Source organism: Budorcas taxicolor, chromosome 7 (genome assembly GCF_023091745.1).
Source record: "Budorcas taxicolor isolate Tak-1 chromosome 7, Takin1.1, whole genome shotgun sequence".
Lineage (NCBI taxonomy): Eukaryota > Metazoa > Chordata > Mammalia > Artiodactyla > Bovidae > Budorcas > Budorcas taxicolor.
In genome coordinates, this window is record NC_068916.1 from 9,640,741 (window position 1) to 9,667,489 (window position 26,749).

The 26,749-nt window shown below is 48.4% G+C and overlaps 2 protein-coding genes across 5 annotated transcripts in view; both read left to right on the forward strand.

Annotated features, from left to right (window-relative positions):
- Positions 1-8,497, forward strand: part of AKAP8L (A-kinase anchoring protein 8 like) — a 30,893-nt gene extending 22,396 nt beyond the window's left edge. For all 3 annotated transcript variants that reach the window (XM_052642780.1, XM_052642781.1, XM_052642782.1), the window contains 2 exons: positions 7,940-8,035; positions 8,125-8,497. In XM_052642780.1, coding sequence (XP_052498740.1) covers positions 7,940-8,035; positions 8,125-8,436 — 408 coding nt within the window. In that variant the 3' untranslated portion in view covers positions 8,437-8,497. The remainder of the gene's footprint in view (positions 1-7,939; positions 8,036-8,124) is intronic.
- A 351-nt stretch (positions 8,498-8,848) lies between these two features.
- AKAP8 (A-kinase anchoring protein 8) lies at positions 8,849-26,618 on the forward strand. 2 transcript variants are annotated; one of them, XM_052642921.1, is made up of 14 exons: positions 8,849-8,915; positions 11,814-11,852; positions 13,298-13,330; positions 13,840-14,116; positions 14,567-15,050; positions 15,582-15,711; positions 15,952-15,998; positions 17,118-17,151; positions 19,006-19,093; positions 20,944-21,085; positions 21,442-21,535; positions 21,981-22,111; positions 23,247-23,342; positions 24,986-26,618. In XM_052642921.1, the coding sequence occupies exons 1-14, from the start codon at positions 8,897-8,899 to the stop codon at positions 25,421-25,423; spliced, it is 2,052 nt and encodes a 683-aa protein (XP_052498881.1). In that variant the 5' UTR covers positions 8,849-8,896; the 3' UTR covers positions 25,424-26,618. The 2 variants fall into 2 exon arrangements, with proteins under 2 accessions (XP_052498881.1, XP_052498882.1); XM_052642922.1 differs by lacking the exon at positions 11,814-11,852 and having other exon boundaries at positions 8,866-8,915.
- Positions 26,619-26,749: the final 131 nt, after the last annotated feature.

Here is a 26,749-nt window from a genome sequence, read left to right on the forward strand (position 1 = left end):
CTTTATATATATTAACTTCGAAAATTTCCTTGAGATACAGTCATTTCAGTGGGATTAAGTTCCTCCTATGAACCTCTCTCTGCATAGGTTTTTGTTATACAAAGTGGTACATCTATCTATATGTGTTACAAACCCAGTAATGTAATACAGTGTAATTATTATTTTATGTAATATGTCTTTTAAGGAGCCAACAGAAGAAAGGAGAGCAGCAGTTACATATTTCTAGCTTTTGTTAAACTAGACTTCTTATTGCTCATTTCTGGTTCTCTTTGAATTCTTCCTGTGGATTCAAGTTACCATCTGTAGTCGTTTCCTTATTAGCCCAATACAGTTTTACTCTCCCGACCTTCTTTGTGCTCTTACTGGCAAATATATTACATTTCTCTATGTTACTACAGGTCAAGTAATAAAAATTATTTATATAGATTTAAGAGCTATATATTTTTTAAATATTTAAATATGTATTGTTTTATACAGCTCCTGTTTAAATTAGTTGAGAGGACAGGAAAAGATATTGCATTTATAGTATTTCTTTATAATTATATGATTACCTTTATTGTTCTTTCTGGTGGATTTGCATTACTATCTGGGCTCACTTCTTTTCATCTTGAAGGACCTCCTTAGGTATTTCTTTAAAGGTCTGCCAGCAGCAAACTCAATTGTTTGTTGTGGACTGTTATTATTTCACTTTCACTTTTGAAAGATAGCTTTTCTGGGCACAGGATTTTTGGTTGACAGTTTCTTTGAGCATTTTAAGTATGTTATCCCACTGCCTTCTGGCCCCATTTCTGGTAAGACGTCAGCTTTTAACATTACTGGGGTTCCATTTTAAGTGATGATTCCTTTTTCTGTTGCTGCTGTCAAGATTCTTCTGTTGTCTTTGGCTCTCAGCATTTTTATTATAATGTGTCTTTCTGTGTTTATTTGGAGTTTGTTAGCTTCTTGGATGTGTGGTTTAAAGTTTTTCATGAGATTTACACAGTTTATAGCCATTATTCAGTTTGTTTGTTTTTTTTCTTTCTGCTCCTTTTGTCTTTCTGGTAATCTCATTATGGGTGTGATGGGTAACCTAATGGTGTCAAGGGTTGTTTGAGACTATTCATTTTTCTTCATTCATTCTTCTATTCTCCAGATTGTGTGATCTCTGCCAACCTACAGATTTTGCTTATTCTGCCAGTTCAGATCTACTGTTGAACCCCTCCATGAATTTTTCATTTCAGTTCATTGTATTTTTCAGTTCTAGGATTTATATATTTAATTTCTGTCCCTTTATTGATGTTCCCTATTTGATGAGACAGTATCATCTTGTACTTCAAGCATGTTTCCTTTTAGTTCTTTAAATGGATTTGTAATGGCTGCTTTTAAGTCTATAAGTTTGACACCTGGCCGTGGGCACAGGCAGTTTCTGTTGTTTGCCTGCCTTTTTCCTGAATGTCAGTTTCCGTTGCACGTCTCATAATTTTTTGTTGGAAACTAGACAGTTTAGATAATCTCTTCTGACAGCTCTTTGTTCTAGACCTCCCCTACTGTAGGTCTTGTTCCTGTGTTTGTTTGAGTGAACAATCACAATATTTTAGTAAAATCTCTTTAATTCCCACAGTGCAGAGCCTGTTATTGTACCTCAGAAGAGGAAGCCATTGGCACAGCCACTTGGCCTATGGTGGTGGTAGTTTCAGTGGTAGGGATGGTGGTAGTTTTGATAGGACCCCATTTGTCTTTTCCCCTACTGCACCAAGCTGTTCTTTTCCATAAGTTGTTGGCTGATAGCTCTGTTTTCAACAATGCCTTAAAGGCATTAAATTGTTCTAATCCAACTGAATTAACATAATCCAATTAAATTGGATTTCCATTGTTTGAGATTTATCCTGAACCCTAGGGAGGCGCCTTCTACCTGTTTTACTGGTTCTTTTTGGAGACAGCAATGGTTTAATTTGTGTTGCTTATCAAATCCATGCTCAGTCATGTCCAGTTCTTTGTGACGCTATGGACTGGAACCCACCAGGCTTCTCTGTCCATGGAATTTTCCAGGCAAGAATACTGGAGTGGTTGCCATTTCCTCCTCCAGGGGATCTCTCCTGCCCAGGGATGAGAACCCTGTCTCCTGCATCCATCCGCAGGTGGATTCTTTACCGCTATGCCACTTGGGAAGTATATCTGCTACTACTACTAAGTCACTTCAGTCGTGTCCGACTCTGTGCGGCCCCATAGACAGTAGCCCACCAGGCTCCCCCGTCCCTGGGATTCTCCAGGCAAGAACACTGGAGTGGGTTGCCATTTCCTTCTCCAATGCAAGAAAGTGAAAAGTGAAAGTGAAGTTGCTCAGTCGTGTCCGACCCTCAGTGACCCCATGGACTGCAGCCTTCCAGGCTTCTCTGTCCATGGGATTTTCCAGGCAAGAGTACTGGAGTGGGGTGCCATTGCCTTCTCCAGGGAAATATATCTACCTTCCTTTTAATTGCTTTTCTCCACACCTTTCATTGTTTTGAGAAAGCCCGTAGTTTTGAACTCCCCACACTCTTAAAAAAAGGAGTTCCTTTGGGAAGAGATTTGGGAGCTCACTGTTTTAAGGTCTGCCTTTCCCTCAAGCAAAACTCCTGAGTCCAGGCTTCAGTGCTAGGAGTGGTGACCAGACTCTGTATTGACTCTGCTGCTTTAGAAGAGAAGGGTTTGGGACTTCCCTGGTGGTGCAAAGACTCAGCGCTCCCACTGCAGGGGGCTCGGGTTCAAACTCTCATGGAGAATTAGATGCCACATGCCTCAACTAAAGATCCTGTGTGCTGCAAATAAGACCCAGTGTAACCAAATAAATATATATATTTTTTTAAAAAGGAGAGAAGAGGTGTGGAGGCAGCTGTAGCCTCTGGTCAACTTGGTTAGGTTTGCCTCTCTAGGCATGGGGCCTCTGCCTTATGAACAAGCCAGGGTTAGAGCAGTGCATGGTGTTAAACTTCCATTCCATGAGTGGGGCTTGATAGGAGGGAGCCCCCACCTCTCAGCTGAATTTGCCCAGAACTTAGCCTCAGCAGCAGGGAGTTAGGGGCAAGATGAGAAATGTTTACAGTCCTGCTTCTGGGAAGATACACCCCCTCAATGGTGATAGTGGAGTAGAGAGGGAGGCCTTTTTGTTGTTGTTATTGTTTTTAATTATTATATATTGGCTGCGCTGGGTCTTCGTTGAGATACAGGGCCTCTTCATTGCTGGTCATGGGCTTTCTGTAGTTGGGATGAACAGAGCCTGTTTTCTTAGTTGCCGTGCATGGGTTTCTCATTGCACAGGCTTCTCTTGTTGTGAAGCACAGGCTCTAGGGCACATGCTCTAGTTTCCCTGTGGCATTTTGGGATCTTAGTTCCCAGACCAGGGATCAAACCCATGTCCCCTGCATTGGCAGGTGAATTAACCACTGGACCATGAGGGAATTCCTTTAGGAAGTCTTTTTAACCTTAATTCCAAAAATCTGGTAAGGATAATAATGAGATGAAACTATAGATTAGTTCATTGAAGAATAAAAGTGCTAAGTAAAATTGTGTTGTCAAGGATGTGAAATGAAACTTTCATCCATTGATGTGGTGGTTGGTGGTTTACTCGCTGAGTCATATGCAACACTTTCTCGACCCCACGTACTGTAGCCCACTAGCCTTTTCTATCCGTGGGCTTCTCCGGGTGAGAATATTGGAGTGGGTTGCCGTTTCCTTCTCCAGGGGATCTTCCTGGCCCACGGATCAAACCCACATCTCCTGCATTGCAGGTATATTCTTCACCACTGAGCCACCAGGGATTCCCAAGATATTCGTAATTATCAATCTAGTGGTGATTAAAATATGTAACACACTATAAGTAAAATTTGCTTCTGGAAAACAAGGATGGTTCAATAAGAAATTAGCAACATTATCAGTATAAAGTCCTAGAAATGAAAACTGTTTATATGCAAATAATGTGATTATATTCCTAGAAAAGCTGATGATTCCAGCAAAAAAAAAAAAAGTTCTTAGGATTAATAGAATTTGGTAAGGGGTTGGAAAAAAATGTGTGAAAGTTGCTCAGTGGTGTCTGACTTTTTGCAAACCCATAGAGGGTTAGGACATACCAAAAGTAGGCTTTCCTGATAGCTCAGCTGGTGAAAAATCCACCTGCAATGCAGGAGACCTGGGTTTGATTCCAGGGGTTGGGAGTCTCTGCTGGAGAAGGGATAGGTTACCCACTCCAGTATTCTTGGGCTTCCCTTGTGGCTCAGCTGGTAAAGGATCTGCCTGCATCGCGGGAGACCTGGGTTCAATTCTGGGATTGGGAAGATCTGCTGGAGAAGGGATAGGTTACCCACTTCAGTATTCTGGCCTGGAGAATTCCATGGACTATATAGTTGCAAAGAGTCACAACTGAGAGACTTTCACTTTCAAAGTAGTAGTAGTTTTTATCCATTCTAATAGTAATAACCAATTAGAAACATAAATGAGGAAACATCTATTCACAATAACCACAAAATGTGTGAAATAACTAGGAATGTAAAGAAGAAAGGTATGGGATCTTAAATTCAAAGATATGAAACAAGCAAGACTTCAGTGAATGGAAGGAAGTACTAAGTTCTTAGATGGGAGGTTTAATAGCAAAATAAAACAAAAACCAGTTCCTCCCATATTATTGTTGACAGAGTTAAGTGTAATAGCCAGGAAAATTATACAGCAGTCAGTTAGTACAGGGACTCACTGTGACAGATAATACGATTCATGTAGAGTCATTGTAATTGAAAACAAGTGATATTGGCATAGTGATTTAAAGAACAGAGTCTAATGAAATAGCCCTGTATGCTTTGTTTTTGGAACTCAGTATTAAAGTCAGTTGCAGACCCCTTATCAAAAGCCTGAATGTTTTTTTAAATAATTTTTAGATTTCAGAACAGCATGATAGTATTGCCGACATCCCCAGCAGAATCTGGGAAAGTGCCTTGCAGTTAAACCATCAATAATTCTTCAAGTGACTTGTTTAGGTAGGATAAATAAAGATGGTATAAAAATATGTCAGCTCATAATTTGCATCAAATAAATTTTAGAAGAAAAACTTTTCCTTTTGGATTTCAGATTTGCAGATAAGGGACTGTAGACCTCCATGTCAATTTGATGGGGGGAAACAATGGTTTATCTTACACATTTCTGGAAAGGAAAGTTGGACTCATACCTCATACCATATATTAAATTTCAAGATCTTAAATGTGAGGGGAAAAGAACAACATTTCGAAGATTGTTCACCTTGACATTAAAGGAAGCCTTCCTGAACAAGCTAGGAAACCAAGAGACCACGGAAGAGATGACTTCATAGAAATCCAGACAGACAGCCCAGTGTGCATACCGGATTCGCTGGTGGGCAGGGAAATGCCACGGGAGGCAGTGTACATTCTTTTCGCTCACCCTACAGGAAAAACATTCAACAGTGGTAATATCTAATGTTGATGGAGAGGCGGGGACAAGCACATTGTTTTAGTACAGATGGGAGAAGCACAGCCTACAGTGTTTGTGCAGGGTACTCAGGCACTGTCACTTTAGGGAACGTGTTTAGTAGGATTAAAAGCACTAGCATGGAAGTATTTAAGTTTATCCTTAATTTGGTTATTATAGCAAAAATCTCAAAACTATGTTAAGTTTGCTCAGTTGGGAGACATTCTGGTGTGTCCGTCTGTGCACCTGGAGGGAGAAGGATAGTGTGTCAGCAAGTAAGATGTAGTAGTATCCTAATTGTGCATCTTTTTTTTTTGTCCATTCATAAAATTTTTATTCCACATTATACTTGGATTTTTCATAAAAATCTCATAAGACATTAAACAAAGCCATCATCTCAAGTTATTTCCATGTTAACTATTTTTTTACAGCACATCATGTTAGGCAAGTACATTAAAAAAAAATCACGAAAGCAAAAACCCTAAAATTTAAACATATGAGATTTTTGTTTTATTGCTGTGCTTGATATACATGAAGTAATAGATATCAAGCAATTCACTTTTATTGCATCTTTGTAATTTGTTCTTGAGTTACCTGAATACAAAGAACGTGAGTGTAGCAAAAGCGACAAAAGCAAACAGCTGTTGACTTTACAAATAATGGAATGTGACACGTTTCTGCCCTTATCCAGAGAAAATTGAGTCACAGCTATAGGAACACTTCTGTAGCTGTAGTCAGTGGTGTGCACATTGAGAGTGCGTATTCCACAGATAACACATGATTTAACATATAATATATCCACGGGATATCCATTTCTACTACAGCCTTTGTAAGTGCTCCAGAGTTTAAAGTACCCGCAACTACACCTGTGATTAGAACCGGTTATCCCTTTTATTCCCCACCAGGGGAAACCAGTATGTAGGCAGTTTTCTTTTGAGCTTCTTTAACTTGTTTCATTTTGAGCATACATGAGGACTATTTTCCCCAAGTAAAAACGAAAAAAGATGAAGGTGGGGAAAGGGAATAGAAACAGACAAATGAAGTGATTTTCTGAAATGGTGATGTGAAGAGTTGGCTAGGGTTGAGTAGAGGTCCCAAAGGTCAGCTTCCCCACCCCTCCAAAAATAGCCTTTTTTTTTTTTCTGTTTATGGCTTTATACTTGGGTTACCCATTACTTGCATTAATGATGGAAGTGAGAGTTGCCTTCACTCACAGAGAAAATCATGTAGCATTTTGGTGTAAATCGCCCCAGACACTGGCATGCTCCGCACTCTGTCCCATCACACATTTTATGCCAGGGGAGAGAGAAGCCCTGTTTTAAGACTGCATGGTGTTCTTCTGAACATGTGGTTTATGTAACCACTTTTCCACTGAAGAACACTAAGGTGCTTTCCAATTTTTCACCTCTGCAACCAGTGTACTTGCATGTTCCCAATTTTAAATTTAGGCTAGACTCCCTGGAGGAATTGCTGAGAAACTTTTTACTTTTGATTATTGTTCAGTCGCTGAGTCCTGTCCAACTCTTCGCGACCTCATGGACTGCAGCATGCTAGGCTTCCCTGTCTTTTACTATCTCCCAGAGTTGCACAGACTCATGTCCATTGAGTCAGTGATGCCATCCAACCATCTCATCCTCTGTTCCCCTCAATCTTTCACAGCATCACAGTCTTTACCAATGAGTACTATCACAATGATTTTTCAGAAAATAAACACTTGAGCCTCTCACCAAGAGTGTAAGTGTCTCTTTTCAACCTTTACATTTGAGGGTATAATTCTTTATCTTGGGAATCTTATGGATTAAAAGGATTTATATCACTTAAGGGCTTCCCTGGTGGCTCAGATCGTAAAGAATCTGCCTGCAATGTGGGAGACCTGGTTTCAGTCCCTGGGTGGGGAAGATCCCCTGGAGAAGGGAATGGCAACCCACTCCAGTATTCTTGTCTGGAGAATCCCATAGACAGAGGAGCCTGACGGGGCTACAGTCCATGGGGGCGCAAAGAGTCGGAGACGACTGAGCAACTGACACTTTCATATCACTCAAACATAGTGTTTGACATTCTTTTCCTGCTTTTATATCCTCCCTGTTTATCCTGCAGAGTTGTGTGTGTTTTAGGGCAGTTGCCCTCTTGTTAGGAGTTGCACATTTGGTTTTTAGTGTTTGTTCACTGCTTATAAATTTTTATGTAAGCAAATCAGATCGCTGCAGTACAGCTGTAAAGACATGACTTTAATCAGTTACAGTAAGTATGGCGTGGAAAGATGGACCATTGGAGCAAAGATCAAATCGGGTCTTGGCTCCATGCTTGTAGAGTGAACCCACGCTTGTACTCAAGGGTCCACTTGCAGACCTAACGCAGTCTGGTTGTAGTCATTGGCAGTGCTGGGTCCCGAGGTGGAGGTGGAGAGGTGTGCGGGTGTGTTTGGGCTCTACCCGACCCGGCGGTGTGAGGGTGGGAGGCTTCTTTGGAATGCCTGGGTCAGCCTCTGCAGCCCTGCCTGCCTTGCCCGCAGCTCATGATGGAGCAGTCTAAGAAGTCCTCGCTCATGGTGGCTCGCAGCATCCTAAACAACAAGCTAATCAGTAAGAAGCTGGAGCGCTATCTGAAGGTGAGGTGCACGCCCCTGGCATACCGGCCCAGTCCCCAGCCGCGACCCCGCGGGTTCTCCCTTTCTTCATGTCGCGCCCCTCTCCGCAGGGTGAGAACCCTTTCACTGACAGCCCAGAGGAGGAGAAGGAACAAGAGGAGGCCGAGGGAGGTGCCCTTGATGAGGGGCCGCTGGTTGAAGCGGCCGGGGTCGCGGAGGGTGCAGAGGCCGTGCCGGCGCAGCCCCCAGTGCCTCCAGAGCCAGTACCCGGGGCCGCGTCCCCACCCCCACCCCCGCCCCCGGAGGAGGACGAGGAGGCCGTGCCCCTACTGGGCGGGGCGCTGGAGCGCCAGATCCGAGGCATCCCGGGCCTCGACGTGGAGGCTGACGACGAGGAGGAGGGAGGCGGAGGCGCTCCATGACTTGGGGCGGGCGGGGCTCGCGGGGCCGAGGCTGGAAGCTGAGTCTAATAAAAGTTCGTCCCATCCCACCTCGTCGTCGTCGTCTTTTGTCTGTGTGCTGCACGGTCCGCCTGGGCGGGTGTCCAGGCCTCACCGCTGGGCTGTGTGTGTCTGCGGGTGCGACCTGGGGCTGTTGGGTTACGCTTGCGCATTGGCGGCGAGAAGAATGGATACGTCTGCGAGCGGTGAGGCACAGCGCCCAGGAGCAAAACTAGCAAGCTACGAACACCGACCCGGAACAACCGGAAGGCCAGCCGGGGTGATAAAGGAGGGCCCGCCGTGAACTACGGCCAATGGTATCGCGTAGCAGGGGTGACGTATGCGCCTGGTCTACCATTAGAGGACGGCGGGAAGTGCGTTGAGCGCATGCGTCCTGTGGTAGCCTAGAAAAAGGAGCTGCTTGGCGGGCGGAGCTGAAGACATGGATCAGGGCTACGGAGGTTGGTGTGGGCGACTCTGCGGGGTGGGGCGGGAAGGTGGTGTCCGGGCACAGTTGCGACGCCGTGCAGGGGGCCGCGGGCCGGAGACTACCCCCGAGCGCGGTTACCGCAGTTCGGTCTTGGTGGAGAGGCGGCCGGGGCGCGCGCGCGCAGCTCATTGGACCTCGGCCCTGTCGTTCCCGGGGCGCTGCGTGCGGATTGGCCGACAGGGCCAGAGCACGTTGGCCGAGTTCGGCGGCCCGACGCTGGGGCGGACTTCGGGGGGCGCTTCAGGCATTCGGCGCAGTTTCAGTTTTTCACCCCCGGCTGGGTCGGCCGGGCCCCGCCGAACCCCGCCGCTCGCAGGCCCTGTGTCCCTTTTGGAAGACGCCACAAAATGGCGGCGCTGGGAGGCGGAGCTATGACGGGATCTCGTGGGGCGCGCGGGGTCAGTGGCCTGGGACCGAGACGGGATCGCTGCCTTTTCCCGAGCTGTCGTGCCTGCCTGTCTGGGAACCTGCGGGGTTGGCTGGGGCCTCTGTGTGGCACAGGAGGTCTGGGGCGCTGGTCCCGAAGGCCGTGTGGGCGGCGCAGGTTCGGACCCCTTGCCGCCAGTCGGGCGGTGCAGAGCAGCCGGGCCTAGTGCAGCCTCTGCGGTTATCAGTCTCACTGGGCGACTGTCGCGGACCTGGCTCAAGCACATCTGGGACAAGACACTGAGGGTCAGATGCGGGGTACCTTCTTGATCAAAGCCTGGAAACTCTTACGTGCTCTGGGGTCGTGACAGACTGGTGGTTCTCCTAAAGGTTGTCGTCTGTGGTGGCCTGGAGACGCCGGAGGGGCTGTGTGAGGTGGAAAGTGCCCTTTACCCACTTGGATTTCAGGGCCTGCGGCAGGACGGACCTCGAGCGACCTGCTCTGTTTCTGGAATCTGAGCCTCCTAGGAGGCCTTTGCTGCTTGCTGGAAGCCGCGTTTACCTGCAGGGAATAGTTGGAATATGCAGGACTGGGCTTGACCCGGCGCGGATCTCTCTCCTGCCTTATGAGGTTCAGACACGGGCGATCAGATCTTGGCTGCCGCAGGGAAGGCGCGTGTTTTGAAAGGGCAGCATTAGCAGGAGGCCAGCAGCAGAAATTGCAGAGAAGCAGAAAGGTCCTGGTGTCCTGGTGTGCTTGGGTGTCTCCAAGGTCGTTGAGCGGTTCAGCCTGGTTCTCCGGTCTTTTCGGCAGTCAGACTGGATCTCACCCTTCTTTGCCTGCTTCCCTAACCAGATTTTTCAGCTAGTAATAATCCTGCCTTATCTGTGCTCTTAGCTTAGAGGGGTTACACCCTGCTCCCCTTCCTACCTACCAGAAAACCTTTTCAGACTCGGTTTAGGTGCAGCGGCCTCCCAGAATCCTTCTGTAGCTTTTCCACCTAGAGTTAAGACTTGTTGCGGTTTAAGAGTTGCTCGTTGGCCCTCGGAGGCACCTCGATCTGGGTCCAAGTCCTCCTCTTCCTGCTCCTTAACATGTTCTTGGGCAAGTGACTTATCCTCTGGAACCCCTGTATCCAACAGAGTGAACAGTACCTATTTCAAGGGTCTTGAGGTTATGTGAATGGTTTATGCTGCTTAGTTAGACCAGTGCCACAGAGTTGGTCAGTTGCTGTTGGAATCACTACTCTGCTTTTCTGCTGCATAGACGTGGAAATCTATGACGTGTGACAGGAGATAACCTTCAGCAGGGTGACTTCAAGTCCCATAACGTCTGAGCCTTAGCTCCCTAGCTCCCTCTGAACGGCATTCTGGGATCACCAGCTGAGTGTCAGTCTCGTGTGGGCATACAGTAGGCATTCATCTAATGGTTTGGATTGTCTTGGTAGGAACATTCATGCTCCGTCGCTAACTCACGTCCAGCTCTTGCAACCCCACGAACTGCAGTCCACCAGACTTTTCTGTCCATGGGATTTTCCAGGCAAGAGTACCGGAATGAGTTGCCATTTCCTACTCCAGTCCTGGTAGGAGAGAAGGGAAGTATTTGAGAGAGAGGAGGCTTTGCAGAAGTGAAGTCATTTGGCAGGTGTGAAAGGTTGCCTGTGCCCAGCTCAGTGTCAGGCTGGAAACACAGATGAAGAGGGACCAGATAGATGCTGTCATGGGAGTGTCCAGAGGGGCCGGGGGGAGCCACTACAGAGAGGAATGCCATCTGATGCCTCAGGACCAGGCTGAAGCCCTGGGACTTCAAGGCCCAGAGGAGCATTGGAGCGTTCAGAGTCAAAAGAAGCGAGGCCTGCAGAGGCACAGCTGTTGGCTCCAGATAGTCAAAGTTTGTTCCCAGTTAAGAGGTTCCTCCCTGGTGGCTCAGAGGTTAAGCGTTTGCCTGGAATGCGGGAGATCCGGGTTCAGTCCCTGGGTCAAGAAGATCCCCTGCAGAAGGAAATGGCAACCCACTCCAGTACTCTTGCCTGGAAAATCCCATGGAGGGAGAATCCCTTGGAGGGAGGAGCCTGGTAGGCTACAGTCCATGGGGTCGCAAAGAGTCGGGCACGACTGAGCGAGTTCACTTCACTTCACTTCATGGCTGCCTGAGGGGGCTGGGGGTGGGGACTGTGTTCTAATGGTGAGTGAGCTGGTAGCTAGTCCTGTGTCTTCCTTAGTTGTGGGTTGAGGCTTAGGTCAAGGTCCCTCAGCAGGCGATGGACCAAACTGGCGCAGAGGCCCATCCCCCTCCTCTTTTTTCTGCTTTGACCTCAGGCAGGTGGAGTGTGATAATGCAAAAGCCAGCTGTGGGATGACTTTTAGGGGGGCATTGTTGCGGTTGTGCTGCCTTCTTGTAAGACTGGCACTCATCTCCTTCAAGGAGATTCCTTTATGCTCCTCAGAAGCACTTGTTCTCTGGTGTGACAAGTATGACTGTAACTCACAAATATGTTCACAGGTTATGGGGCATGGAGTGCTGGACCTACCAACACCCAGGGTAAGTGAGACCTGCTTGTCAGGGAGGCATGGGCTACCCGCCCCCAGCACTATCATGAACATGGCTGGAACCAGGAAGCCTTTTTTGTAAAGGGCCAGATAGTAAATTTTTTTACTTTGCAGGCTACGTAGTCTCTATAGTGCAGAAGCCACCATAGACAGTCTATAAACAAGCAGGTAGGACTGTGTGCCAGTAATGTTTACATAAAGACACTGAAGTTTGCATACCATGTGATTTCCGCTATGTCATCGAACAGTCTTTATTTTAACAGTTTTTGTTGTTCTATCTTAAGTAAATAGTCGAGGGTATAACCAAAGATTTTTATAAATAATACTTTTCAGCAGTTTCAGGCTTATGGGATTGATCAGATAGTACATAGAACTTCCTATGCACACTCACAGCCTATCTTCCACTCAGGCACAATTTCCTTTATTATTATAGTTAGCAGAATGTGTTACAGTTTATAAGCCAGTGTTCATACAATGTATGGTCTATAGTTTACATTAGTTTTTACTCTGTTGCACAGTTTTGTGAGCTTTGACAGATATGAAAATGTGTCTTTTGTTAGAATTTGCATGTTATGAAGTATTATTTTAACTTTTTTTGTTTGTTTGTTCCCCAACCGCTTAAAAACATAAAACCCATTCTTAGCTTGTGGGCCCTACAAAAACAGGGCTGTGGACTGGATTTGGCCCTGGGCCCGTCCATGGACCCTGCTCAGGAGTCCCCATCATGGTACTTAGTGTGTTTGAAGAACTAGAATGTGCTCTCTGGTGGGCGAGGTTTTCTGCTTTTTGCCAGCATTTGTTCCAGGGGATTGGTTGAAGGTTTCCTTTGTTTTCTGAGCCTGGAACTTGGCCCTTGCACCACTGGCAGCAGGGTCGCTTTTGAGTCACTTTTCCACCCATCACCTAGTATCCCAGCAGGAGGCCTTGTGTGTTGCCCAGGCACACGATGTCCCCTGTTCAGTTGAGCTGGGGACGTGATTTCCCACCAGTGCACTCCGTGCTGTTGGCGGTGCCTTAGATCTGGCGCCTGGTGAAACTGGCACTTTGGAACAGCTCTGCCTGGGGGCCTGGCCTGGCAGCCTCTTCGCTGCTGGCCCACGCTGGACGAGCTTCCTGGAAAAAGACTGTAGTGTCCTTTCTGTTGCCCTAAAGGACAGCTTCCTCAGGAGAGATGCCCTGGTTATGCCTAGCTGAGCACTTCTGTAGGAAATGAGTTTCACACCTAGTGGACCCCACCTTTCCTGACCTCAGTGGGCAACCAAGGGTGCCTCCTTGCAGCACCGACCTAGCCACCCCCAGCTCTGGCCCTGTGGATAGTGGAGTGAGGTGATGACCGTCCTTCAGTGTCTAGGCTGGGGTCGGCGTGAGGAACTACGTCTTAGATGCCTTCGTTTTGTAAACCGAAATCTTGTATGTTTTTGTTTCTTCTAATTTAAGGTACATATGGAACTGGTGTGGCCAGCTGGCAAGGTACGCCCTTCTAGGGGTCTGTGGGTGGGTGAGTAGGCCTCTGACCAGCTACCTCGAGGGGCTGGGGTGCAGGGACCCCCATCTCCCATCCTTGGTGTGCTCATGGTTGTCCTGAAGCCTCAGCAGACTGGGTCTGAGATATGGGGGAGGGCTGGGGGCAGGCCTCCAAGGGAGCTTGCTGGAGGTAGGGGGTAGGGAGGGTTGTGGTGGTGGTCTGCTCTTTGGTGGGTCCATCAGTCTCCCAACTGCCAGCTCCTGGGCTCTCTGGCTTTGGATGAGAAGCAAGTCTTATGATTCGGTATAGAAAACCCACCGCTCAGAGTTGAGGCCGTGCCCTCCTGCCACCTGTTGGCAGGTGACGTGTGCAGTGCTGGGGCAGTGGCAGCAGCCCTTGGTCCCAGGACCCTCTTTCTTCTCCATAGGTGGTGGGTGCTCCTTGCCTGACTTGTCCCCCAGGGACTGGTCTTGTAGCTGCTGAGATCTGACTTAGCTCTTCCTCCCTCCATCAGGTTATGAAAACTACAATTACTATGGTGCCCAGAACACCAGCGTCACCACCGGAGCAACTTACAGCTACGGCCCAGCCTCATGGGAGGCCACCAAGGCCAGCGACGGCCTGGCGCCTGGGGGCCCTGCCATGCACATGGCTTCTTACGGCCCAGAACCATGCTCTGACAGTTCTGACTCCCTCATCGCCAAGATCAACCAGCGTTTGGACATGATGTCCAAGGAAGGAGGAAGGGGCGGGAGCAGCAGCGGTGGGGAGGGCATGCAGGACCGGGAGAGGTGATTATAGACCTGAGCCCTTCCCGAGGGTCCCGGGTGCCCCGCTTTGTATAGAGGGAGTGGGCACCTGCTCATCCTGGGAGGGCTCTTCCCTAGCTCCCTCCACAGTGTAGGCCAGATAAGTTGAGCCTTTATTGGGGCAGAGGCATTTGGTAGGACTTGCTGGTTTCCTGGGTGGTGGGCCCTAGGGCATGGCCGTTAGCTCAACTATGTAAGACCCCTTACGTCTGCATCAAGCACCCAGCACCTTCTCCCTGTTCCTGTGGCCAGGGTCTCACTCCCCTTGTTCAGGGGTGTTTCAAGGGGATTTGGTCTGTTTTCCTTTGGGGGCGTCTCAGAGGCGTGCGTGGCAGTTCGGTTTTGCTGCTCTGAACGTAGGGAGGTGTGCTTTGCAGGAGGTGTTGAGCTGGTGCCTGGACAGAATGGTGATGGGTTGTGCTTTCTTTGCAGCTCCTTTCGCTTCCAGTCGTTTGAGTCCTATGATTCCAGGCCTTGCCTGCCTGAGCACAATCCCTACCGCCCCAGCTACAGCTACGACTATGACTTTGACCTGGGGCCCGACCGCAATGGTGGCTTTGGTGGTCAGTACAGTGACTGCCGGGACCCAGCCCGTGAGCGGGGCTCCCTCGATGGCTTCATGCGGGGCCGCGGCCAGGGCCGCTTCCAGGACCGGAGCAACCCCAGCACATTTGTGCGCGGTGACCCCTTCATGCCACCTGCAGCCGCCTCTGAGCCTCTTTCTACGCCATGGACAGAGATGAACTATGTGGGTGGGCGGGGCCTTGGCGGCCCCTCCCCCAGCAGGCCCCCGCCTTCCCTCTTCTCCCATTCCCCGGCCCCTGACTTTGGCATGATGGGCATCCAGGGTGCAGGAGGTTATGACAACTCTGTGCCCTATGGGTGTGGCCGGTCACAGACCCGGATAAGAGATCAGGTGAGCCTTTGCCAAGTTCTAACCTGCCTGGTTTGCGTTTCTTTTTATATGTTTATCTTTAAAGTATTTTAGAGATCTTACCAGACCTTATGTCACTTTTTGTTTTTAAGTGCAATTCAACTTCTAGTGAAAATGTACAGAATTGTGCAACCTTCACTCTTCACTACTATGTAATTAAGAGTGTTTCCATCATCCCAGAAAGAAACCTGTCATTTCCTCTCTCTCCCTCAACCCATGGCAACAGCTAATCTAGCTTTTGTCTCTAGATGTCCTTCTGGACATTTCATATGAATGCAGTCATGTAATATGTGGCCTTTTGTGTCTGGCTTCTTTCACTTAGCATAAAGTTTTTGTGTTTTGGCAGGGGGGTGAGGGTGGGAGAGGTTCCAACCATGCTGTCTTCCTTTGCTTTCTGAAAGACCTTTCCTGCCCTTGTTCTCTGACCTTACAACCCCTCTGTACTTCATTGCTCTGGGGACAAATGGGGACCATCAGAGTAAGCAATACATGAGAGTGTGCTTCTGTTTGTAGCCTCGGCGGAGAGGGTTCAATCGCTGCGGCCCAGAAAGCTTGGGCAGGAAACGGAAGCAGCTGCAGATTTATGACGAGCCTGACACCAAACAAGCTCGAGCTGACAGCGAAGGAGATTTTTCTGAAAATGGTACGCCCTGGGGCCAGTAGGCCAGCGTGGGTATAAGGTGGGTCAGTTGCGTGTTTGGTGCTCTGCCTGCCTGTCTGGACAGCGCACACGGGAACTCAGTGACGTGTGTCACTCGCACTCCTATAGTCCCCGCTGTAGTCAGGATGAGCACAGTCACTCTGGACAGTGAGTTTGGGAAGTGAAAACGGAGTGGGCCCGCTGCCAAGGGGCTGACTTTCTTTATTCCTTTGTGTTTGGTAGATGATGGAGCTGGTGACTTCCGCTCAGGAGATGAAGAATTCAGGGGTGTAAGTTGGCCTTTACCGATCAACCTCCAGTGTCTGTAGTCTGGGTTTTCTTCCTTTAGTGTCTTCCTCACAGAGAGGCAGGAACAGCTGCTGTGGTAGATTCAACTTCACCTCATGAGTCGATTTAATAATCAGACTTGCAGCTCGGTTTCTGAGAGTTTTCCACTTGAAACAATCCTTGTTTTCCTGAAAACGTTCCGAGCCCTCTCCCCAGCCATTCCTAGGTCCTCACAGTGATGTGCCTGGCTGCCACATGGTAACTGCAGTGGCCACGTAGGCTGAGGCTTTCGAATAGGCAACTGAAGACTCATTTGCTGCCAGCTCTATCTATGCTGGTGCTGAGTTGCATCCCTGTCCTTCAGCTCTTAAAACCGGTCATGGGAGATGGGAGGCTGGCTCTTAGCCAGGACCAGGCACAAGCACCTGGGGTGCAAGCCTTTGCCGCCTCCTGCAAACTCTGATCCAAGTCTGGGGCAGGACCTGGAAATGTGGGCGTATGAAACTTCATCCAGGGGCTTCTGATGGTCAGATGAGCTTGGGGGAGGGGGGGAAGGCCCTGGGTACAGGGACTTTTCAGCTCTTCTGATTGTCTTGCTTGTCCCTGTCTAGGTTGTTTAGATCTTGTTGGGGATTTCTGTATACCTGCTGATAGATCTGTATATCAGCTTGATGTCTAAGGAATGGGTTCAGTTACATGAGTTTTTACCTATATCTGACTCGTTATAACCTTTGGTAGATGTAAACAAGTAGCTGGGAAATGTCATAAAGCCCATTTTCAGGAAAGAGTGCTAGGACTAGCTCTTTCTACAAATTGGGGTTTCTTGACATTGTTGATGGGTGAACTTTTGGTATTCCCACATGCAGAACTGTGCGTTTGCCAGAGGTAATTCTCTAGCTTTAAAGCTACTCTGTGTCTTTAATTAAAAAAAAGCAAGTTAGTTGTTAGCACAGAGCCTCAGAAGGCAAGCGGGACTAGTGACAGGACACTCAGGCCCCATCCTGTGGCCCTGGGTCTTGTCCTGATGCTCTGTGGCTATGTTCCTGGTGGCAGGTGGCTTGGCTTCTTGTGGAGAGCTCTAGAAATTCTACCTCACAGTGTGCCTTTGTGCCCTTTTTCAGGAGGACGAATCCTTTGACTCCGGGAGGCAAAGAGGTAGGCATGCCCCAGAATCCCTTTGAGCTTTCTTGTGTCTGCCCAGCTGCCCTGTACTCACTGCCTGACGCCCAGCCACCTGGGCTTCTGAGCAAGGTTGAAGGAGGGGCTGGAGGCTCAGGGCAGAAGAGGGGCCGTGGCTGCTGGGTGGGCCTTGGCCTTGCCACTCGCTCTGAGGCTTTGCCTTGGTGTTTGCAGCAACACTCGCTGGAAATAGGTCTGCTTGCCTCACTCAGTGCAGGCAGGCCTGGAGGCCGGGGGAACTCGTCTCTGGGTGTCTGCAGTAGCTCGAAGCGGTAGGGAAAAGAGTCTCAGAAATGCAAGAGAGAAAAGAAAAGGCGCCCTCCAGCCTGCCTTCTCTGTTCCCCCGTTGGCCAGTGCAGGTCCCTGTACTGTTTGCTCCTGGGCTTCATTCTGTCCACAGTCCCCTTGCTTGCCCCGCCAGGGCCATGCTTCCGGCCCCTGTGGTGGAGACACTGGCACAGTGTGGGGCAGAGATCAGACGCCTGCCAGGGAGGGGAGCCGGGGGTTGGGGGGGCAGCCTGGATCCTCCAGAGGCAGGCACTGCTCAGCAGGCCCCAGCAGTTCCAGACGTGAGAGGCCCAAATGAGTGGCAAGAACAGAGCACCATTAAGCCCTTCAGGAGGGGCGTGGAGAGGCAGCCACTTGCTTCTCTCCTGGTCCCGTGGGTACGTCCATAGCTGGTTTCCCACAGGCTACTCCCGTTAATTATGAAGGCCTTGACTTAAATGCTCCTTCTCTTACATGTTCAGGTTTAGCCAACCCTCTGAGGTCCTCCTGCCCTGTTTATTGAGGCAATTACATCAATAGCATGGGACCACAGAGCATTTAGCGGCTCGTGCAGCGGGGTAAATGCTAAAGCAAAGGTGACATGTTTATTGCGCACAGGTCCTGCTGCCTACCTGGGATGACTTTGCTATTAAACAGCAGTAATAGTTTCAGGCAGTGACCTCTTGCCAAAAATCCCACACGCCCTTTTGAGAGGCTTCTGAGCAGCGCACACCGGTCGCCATCTTCGTGGGACAGTCTCGTGACTGGCATCAGGGGTAGGGGTTACAGTTCAGATGCTTATCCAACCTTGTTTCAGCGTCCGGCCCTGGCCCTGAGCCGCGGTGAGGCAGCCTGGGCCAGGCTGCACCTCTGGGCTGCACGGCTCTCTCCAGAGCTCCCGCGCTGGCCCCATGGGATGGACAGAGGACCGTTTGGTCTCTTCCCATTTTTATTTCTGGGATTGCTTCCTGCATATCGCTGGGAAAACCAGAGATTGATGGTTCTGGTGAGTGGGAGGTAGAGTCCAGGCCAGCAGGGATTGTCAGACCTGCTGAGGCCCTAGCTCAGAGGAGGCCGGCAGGACGGCTGTCACGGCCCACCTGGAGGTGGGGCGGAGGGCGGCAGAGTGGCTGGCGTCACTCTCTAAGGCCGTCCAGCTGCTGCCTGGGGAGAACCGCTTCTCTGTCTCCTTAAGTCACATTGGGAGAAGACCCAATAGTAGGGTGCTGGACTGGAAAAGCAAGATAGGGAAGGACAGAGCAAGTGGGCCGTAGTGTGAGTAGGGTGGGCGGGCCGTGTCCCTGGCCCATCCCAACCTTATCAGGCCCTGGAGGGGAGTGACGTGACTCCCCTGGGAACTGCTCAGAGTTCTCATCAAAGGCCCACTCCTTTTGGGAGCCTTTGACAGCCCCTTGCTGCCTCAGGGTGTCCTGACCCTGCCGTGCGTGGAAGGCGCAGCAGGGCATGGGGTATGGTGGCACAGCTGTGGCCCCCGTCAAAGCCCTGGTGCTCAGCGCCTCTACCGGCGCCTCAGAGGGTCTGGAAGGTACTTCTCTGTTGCAGGAGAGAAGGACGACGAGGACGATGAAGTGAAGAAGAGGAGGGAAAAGCAGAGGAGGAGAGACAGGATGCGAGACCGAGCGGCTGACAGGTGAGGAGGCAGGTGAGGCGGGCGCTGTCAAGGCTCTCCTGAGCTCCGCTGTCTTCACTCTGTAGTGGGGGGGTGAGGGGCCTGGGCACCTCCTTTCCGCTCCCCTACCTCCAGGGCCTGACAAGGTTGGGACGGCCTGCCCACCCCACTCACACTACGGCCCACCTGCTGTCTGTGTCCTTCCCTATCTTGCTTTTCCTATCCAGCAGCCTACTATCTGACTCTTGGTGTGTGTCAGGAAAGCCTTGTCAGGTCGATGGGAGACAAAACTTGGGAAACACACTGAGTCTTAGCCTTGCTGGTGTTGCTTGCCCTCCTGTAGGCCTGTGAGGAGCTCCCTTGTCTCTTGGCTGTCATTCCAGACAGGTGAAGTGTATTTAGCTGAGCTGCCAAGGTGTTTTGGATGCCTCGTCCATGTAAATCCAAGCCACTTGTGGAGTTTGACATGTATAGATGTTAAACCTCAAGATTTAAAAGCACCAGTGCAAACCGCCAAGTGCATCGGTGTGGGCACACTGTACCTCTCCTCATAAACCACTGGAGTGCATGGTTGATGAGGCCTTGACCAAGCTGGCTACTTCCCTGTGCGCAGGTTCTCTTGAAGACTTGAGAGGAAATCCTTGCCCTTAAGGCTCAAATGGGGATAATGGTTTTCCTGTGCTAGTAACACTTGGCAAAAGAGCAAACAATAGAGGCTGGAAAGTGGGGTAGGAGGAGTTCCAAGTATTACAGAATTCACTGAAATCTTATCTTTAAACAGATGCATAAAAATGACGGTCATTCTAGATCTGTTTTCATGCCACATGGGAACTGAGATTACTGTTTTAAAAGAATCTTTAGACTGCCCTGGGCTTCTCTTGTGGCTCAGCTGGTAAAGAATCCGTCCACAATGCGGGAGACCTGGGTTTGATCCCTGGGTTGGGAAGATCCCCTGGAGAGGGAACGACTACCCACTCCAGGATTCTGGCCTGGAGAATTCCAGGGACAGTCCATGGGGTCACAAACAGACACGACTGAACGACTTTCACTTAGACTGCCCTAGTGACTGAAGATCCTCAAAAAACTTGGAGAAGTTGTCACAGGGGAGGTCAAGATGCAGCAAAGAAGCGGGGCCTGTATTTCTTTGGTGGCTTCCTGACAATTGTGCACACAGGGCCCAGGAGGTTTTCCTCTTCACTCCTCTTTCAGGAGTATCTGCAAAGGCAAGGGTGTCTTGTGGCACTTGTCCAGCAGAACTCTGATTTGGCAGAGGAGGATTCCTGAGTGCCACAGCGCCTCTGCTCTGCTCTTAGACCCCATGAGGAGCAGAGCTGAGGGAAGCAACACCTTGCTCTGTGCTCTGGGGGTTTGGGAGTCTGTCTGTGGGGTGCTCTCCCCTTGTCATACGGCGTGCATATATCTGGTGAGATTTTGAAAGCACACAACAAAGAAACCTCAGTTTTCATCTTTAGGTATGATGTGTCCTTCCATTGAGTCCCATTGGAGAACTGAGATCATGTGAGTTTTGAATTTTGTGAGATCATCAGGAATTCTGTGGTACTAAATGGGGTCAGTTGTCTTGTATCTTCCAAGTGGCTGCAGAAGGAAACATCTGAGAAGCTATGGAGTTGGGTTCTAGGTCCCCAGAGCAGTGGGCTAGAGACTTAGGGAATCCACAGTTCTGAAAAGTCTCTACCTCTTTGGGCCAAAAAGAGTGGTATGGTAGAGTGCTACAGGAATCATTTTCCTGAAATACTTGAAAGGTTGTACTCTGATTCTTAATATGGAGAAGCTTGGAGTAACTGTTACTCTGATGCACAGATAAGCTGGTTATCTCCATCACTGCTTTTCTTTTTGTCTTCCTTCTCCAGGATTCAGTTTGCCTGTTCCGTGTGCAAGTTCCGGAGTTTTGAAGATGAAGAAATCCAGAAGCATTTGCAAAGCAAGTTTCACAAAGAGACACTGCGCTTTATAAGTACCAAGCTGCCTGACAAGACGGTGGAATTCCTCCAGGTAAATCATACTTAGCCTCCATCACAGCATGTGCCAGTGATCCGACAGGTGTTGGATACCCCATAGAGAAGGGAAGCCTAAACTAGGTCAAGACTTCTTTTTCCAGAATAGCAGTGTGCAGGTCCCTGAGGTAGAAGGACACTGAGAGTTCCACTCATTGTAGTTTGCACGAATTCTGCCCATGGAGCTGCTCTGATGGCTTGTCTTCCAATCCTGAGAGCAGCTGAGATAAGGTTGTCACCACCCACCATGGGCTTGGCAGTCACCCTTGATGAGCTGCCTCTGGTGCAGTTGAAAAAATACCCACGTGCTCCTTCCCCCCTCATTTCATTTGGTGCATCTCCCAACCTCTCTAGGAATACATTATAAACAGGAATAAGAAAATCGAGAAGCGGCGTCAGGAGCTGATGGAGAAGGAAAGTACAAAACCAAAACCAGATCCTTTCAAAGGTGAGTTACGATCTGAGGTGGGGGGTGGGTGTTAGTCCAGATCGCAGAGCCCAGGTCAGGGTGGTTGAAAATGTGACAAAGAGAAGACAAGTGGGAGGGGCGCTTAGCAAGGGAAGGAGACCTTCATGTGTGGCCTAAGGTAGCTGACAGCTCTACAGGCAGCTTATTGGGGTGCTGTTTAAGCACTCTGATGTTTTTCCTCCTTAGTATCAAGAGAAAGGACCAAAGGATGAGAAAAGTTAAAAATAAAGTTCCCAGGTGTGGAGGCTGTGTGTTCTGTCTCCATGCACCTGCTGGAGGGCAGGTGATGTGTGTCTCAGATTCTGTCCTAACCGAGTCCTTAGGGCCACGGGGAGAAAATGTGAGCCCTGATGGGGAGTTAGTGGGAGAGAAGCATCACTTGGATGCCGACCCAAATCCCACAAGTCTGGGGTGTTGTCAACAGGGATTGGCCAGGAGCACTTCTTCAAGAAAATAGAGGCTGCTCATTGCCTGGCCTGTGACATGCTGATCCCGGCGCAGCCCCAGCTCCTCCAGCGGCACCTGCACTCTGTCGACCACAATCACAACCGTCGGGTGAGTGCCCCCCTGGTGTGGGGTGGGGCAAGCAGTCCTGGCTGCCAGTGCGAGGGGTTCAGCACTTTGTGTGTATGCATGTGGAAGTTAACTTCTTTAGGGGCTTTTGCCATATTCCATCATTTCATGAAGTGATTGTAACATGCACCCAGTTTCTATTAAAATGTGAGGAAAATGTGTTGCTTAAGATTGACTGGAAATTTTCCTGGGTTGAGAATATTCCCTGTAAGTCACATGAGTAAATTCCCCAGTTGCTGAAAAACTGGATTTCTTACAAGGTGAGGCTGAGGACCACTCATAGCAGAATGGTCTGGTGGACTCAGGGTCAGGGATTGGTTTGATCCTTACTAGCTGATGGGGCCTGAGGCTAAATGCCAAAGTATTGGCAGCTTTTTTTTTTTTTTTTTTAAATAAAGGGTCAAACTAAGTATTTTTAGCTGTGCAGGCCATCAGGCCCCTGCCTTAACTTGGCAATCCTCAAGTCTGTGGCTGATGGGCAGAAACAGCCACAGGCCTTAAGTAAAGGGAATGGGTGTGGCCGCGTCTGGCCTGCAGGCTCTAGCTTGCCAAGCCCTGGTTTAGCATCTCTGTGGTTAGTTTACCTGACTACCAGATTGGAGCTACCTACCCGCCCATCATCTCCTGGTATTACTAAAGACCAGACAAAAACCACTGTACAAACAAGGGATTATCATCTGAGTTAAGCTCTAAAATAGTCAAGTGTTTGCAGCATTCAGACTTTTCCTATAGAATTTACTTGTAAAGTCAGTATAACTCAGAAAACTGAAAAGAAAAAGCTTGCCCTTTTCCCCTACTGAGTCCACGTAGCTTCTGATCTGTAAATGTTTTTATTTTTTCCTTGCTTGTATGCGTGGTACTTGGACATCAGTGGTGTGCCTGCACTTTTTAACGTCTTAGACTTATCCCCACTATTTCACAGACTCAGTTCTGATTCTTCTCCAGTGCTTGCTTGCTTTCATTCTTGGAGTCCAGCACTTGGAGACTTGCCATACTGAAGAAAGATTTTAGTTGCATAGGACGAATCTCAGAACAACTCAGGGTACCCAGGCTGGTTTATTCTCTCGCTCCTCTGTGCACACCATTTTTAACAACTCATGTTTGATTCCCTTTGTAGTTGGCTGCTGAACAGTTCAAGAAAACAAGTCTCCATGTGGCTAAGAGTGTTTTGAACAACAGACATATAGTGAAGATGCTGGAAAAATACCTTAAGGTTGGTGCTTCAGAGTCCAGTAGATGGGAAAAGCTTTGGAAATGGAGGATGAACTAACTCTCTGGGTTTGGAATTCTATCCAAAGTGCAGTATTTAGCATTTCTGAGTCTTTTGAAGAATTGAGAGATGTTGGAATGTATCAGGCTTAGGGATTCCACAATTGTGCATTCCCTGAGACTGACTGCTTGCCTGGGAACTCTGGGAAATGGTCCTACTTGATTAATCTGTGCAGTGGTGCTGACTGTCACCATGAGAGAACCAGACTGTCTCTCCATAAAATAGCAACCCAAATGATGGTGAGATGCTTACGACAAAACAAAAAACCAAAGTAGATGGTAATTCTCCATGTAGATGCTAAAACGTGTTTTTGCTGGCCGAGACAACCGACAGTAAGATGGGGAACAAGGGAGAGGGACGGGCTAGCGGTGCCATAGTATCAGGAGCAGAGCAATCAAAACAACGCCAAGGAGGATATCCTGGAGAGGAGTCTGGTTGGAAGAGTCTCTGGTTCCTCCTTTGGAAGCCCATTTTGCTAAGTGCTCAGACCCGTGACTTCAACATTTGGGCTGGCAGTTAGGATTCAGCATAACCTGACTAGGACGTGTTTGCCCTCTTCTCAGTTATTAATTGCTTCAGTATTTGAAGATTCATTTCATCCATAAAGGGATAGAATTTAAATAATCAGTGTAAGAACCATGACTGATGAGTATTTTACCTTGTGGCTTAGACAGTCTTAAAAGTTTCTGGAGTCAGCTGTTAACTCAAGCTTCTAAATACTTGGTTTTGTTTTGGCCCTACCTCATAACTTGTGGAATCTCAGTTCTCTGACCAGGGACTGAATCCAGGCCGTGGCAGTGAAAGCTCAGAATCCTAAGCATGAGGCCACCAGGGAACTCCCTACACACCATTATTTTTTTGGTATGTGGGATCTTAGTTTCCCCAACCAGGGATTGAACGCACATCCCTGTAGTGGAAGCTGGGAGTCTTAATCACTGGACTGCCAGGAAAGTCCTAAACACTGTATTTTAAAACATTTTCTGATTACTGTTTAGTAAGTCTCATTTTCTTCACTGTAAAATGGGGGTAACCTTCATGCCAGGGCTGTGTGCTTAAATAAAACTTTAGAAAGAGCCTTGGAACTTTTCCTGGTGGTCCAGTGGTGAAGAATTTGCCTTCCAATGCAAGGGATGCTAGTTTGACCCCAGGTCAGAGAACTAAGATCCTACATGCCACATAGCCAGAAAATCAAAATACAAAAGTAGTATTGTATTAGATTCAATACAGACTTTTAAAATGGTCCACATTTAAAAAAAAAAAAAAAAGCCTGAACTTCCTGTTAAAATGAGGTTTATGGGTTTTGGGGTTGTTTTTTTTTTTTAATTGGGTTGAGAGTATCTATGACTTTTTAAACCTTTCCTCATCATTATATGCTTGAATAACAATTATAAAATAGTACTCGTGAAGCTTTTCTGAGATGTCTTTTCTGAGCACGTGTAGGATGGACTCACTTGATGTGATTTAAAATGTTTCTCTTGTTGACTCTGCCCATCATGAAAACATGAACTCCCAGCAGCCTGAGCCTCAGTCTCTCGTTTGGACAGTTGTTTAGACCGCACTAACCTGGGTTTCCTCTTTTTGGCCAGGGTGAAGACCCTTTCACCAGTGAAGCTGGTGATGCAGAAATAGAAGGAGATGAGCATTTAGGAGGTGAGGATAAGGAGGAGACCCCGGAGGAGGTGGCAGCCCAGGTCTTGGCTGAGGTGGTTACGGCAGCAGTGAGTGCAGTAGATGGGGAGGAAGCTCCTGCTCCAGAAAATGGGGAGATGCCTGCCGGACGGGACGGCCCCGCAGACACGGCTGAGGCCACCAGTGGTCCCCACCCCGAAGCAGAGACTCCCTGCAGAGTGGCACCCGGGAAGGGCAGCACTGAAGCAGAAGCTGGAGGTGAAGCTGCTGAGGCTGGAGTCGAAGCGGAAGCCGTGGCAGCAGAGCCAGAAAGCACCTCGACAGTCACAGCTGCTGCCGAAGCCACAGTGGGGCAGACTGATGCAGAGCCCAAAGGTGCTGCTCCCGCAGAGTGACCCTCCTTCCCTGTTTCAAGGGATAGGCTATATGATGCATTATTCTCTCTCCTTTGGCTTCTAAGTAGTACTAGGGTATGTGATACTGGAATATTATTTTGGCAAAGAGACACAGCCATTTCCTTCAGAGAAGTGTACCTCACAGGCTTGTCTCACAGAGTCGTCACAAGGCTTTCTGCCTTGGTGTGAAGGCTGCAAAAGTTGTACATTCCCCCAAGTGGCTGTCTTTACATCTCTCTTTACATGGTAGTTGGAATAATAAAATTTGGATAATTAGACTTTGCTGATGCTTTGCTTGTTAAATACAGCCACTGGCTGAATGCACCCCTTTTTATTATTTTTTGGTCGGGAGCAGTTCAGTACTAGGATGTATCTTGCTTTATAAAGCTTTTACTGTTTTTGTTAAAAGTTTCGAGAATTTACTTTGGCTTTGGTTTTTGATCTCTGCTTTTGTGGTACACTGTGTGGTGTGTGATCCTCCTTCACAAGAGGTAGCAGAATCTTGGTAACGTGTGATTTGATTCTGTCACATCAGTGAATTCTCAAAGTCCTGAAGAATCTCACACGTGAACCATCGGAAGCACACCTACTTACCCTCAAGAATGAGGATATTTTGCCTGGGGCATTGTTTCCCAACTTTTAGTCCTTGGTGAATCACCTTTGCAATGTTTTACCTCATTTGTGACCCACCTCTGCATTACTTCAGGGTTTCTTGTTTTTCTTTAAATTGAGTTACTTTTACTTATATATATTTAAAAAGAAAATTTGATGTCTTGTGAATGGAAAATCAATATAAATTGCCATAGAGATACCTATCTGTGGAAAATGAATAAACATTTTATTTTAGATAAATATTCCTTTGGAAGTTTTTGAATCTGTAAGAAAGAAAAGCTAGCATGTGTTGAAGGTTAGTAAGCAACAGTTACACTTTCATGTAATCAAAAGAACCGGAAGATTAACCGCCCTTTTGAAATGGTACTGCTGGGTCTGTTTTCCTGTAAGCCTTTGAGCTGTCACACTTAGGAAGGCACTGGCCAGTGGGACGTTATTAGAAAAGAGGTGATAGAAAAGAGAGCACCTGTTGTATACCAGGTGCTGATTCATGACAAAACTTAGGTATGTGCACTGCTCTCAAGGAGCCTTATTGGAGACTTGAGATGGGTATTTATGGAAAAGTCAAATGGTAGAACTAAGAACAAATAAACTGCTTAGTAAGCAAGAAACAGTGCCTCTGAATCTTTTCTGCTCATCATTCCTTAATACTGCATTTGTTTTGTTCAGTCACTAAGTTGTGTCCGACTTTCCAACCCTATGGACAGCATGCCA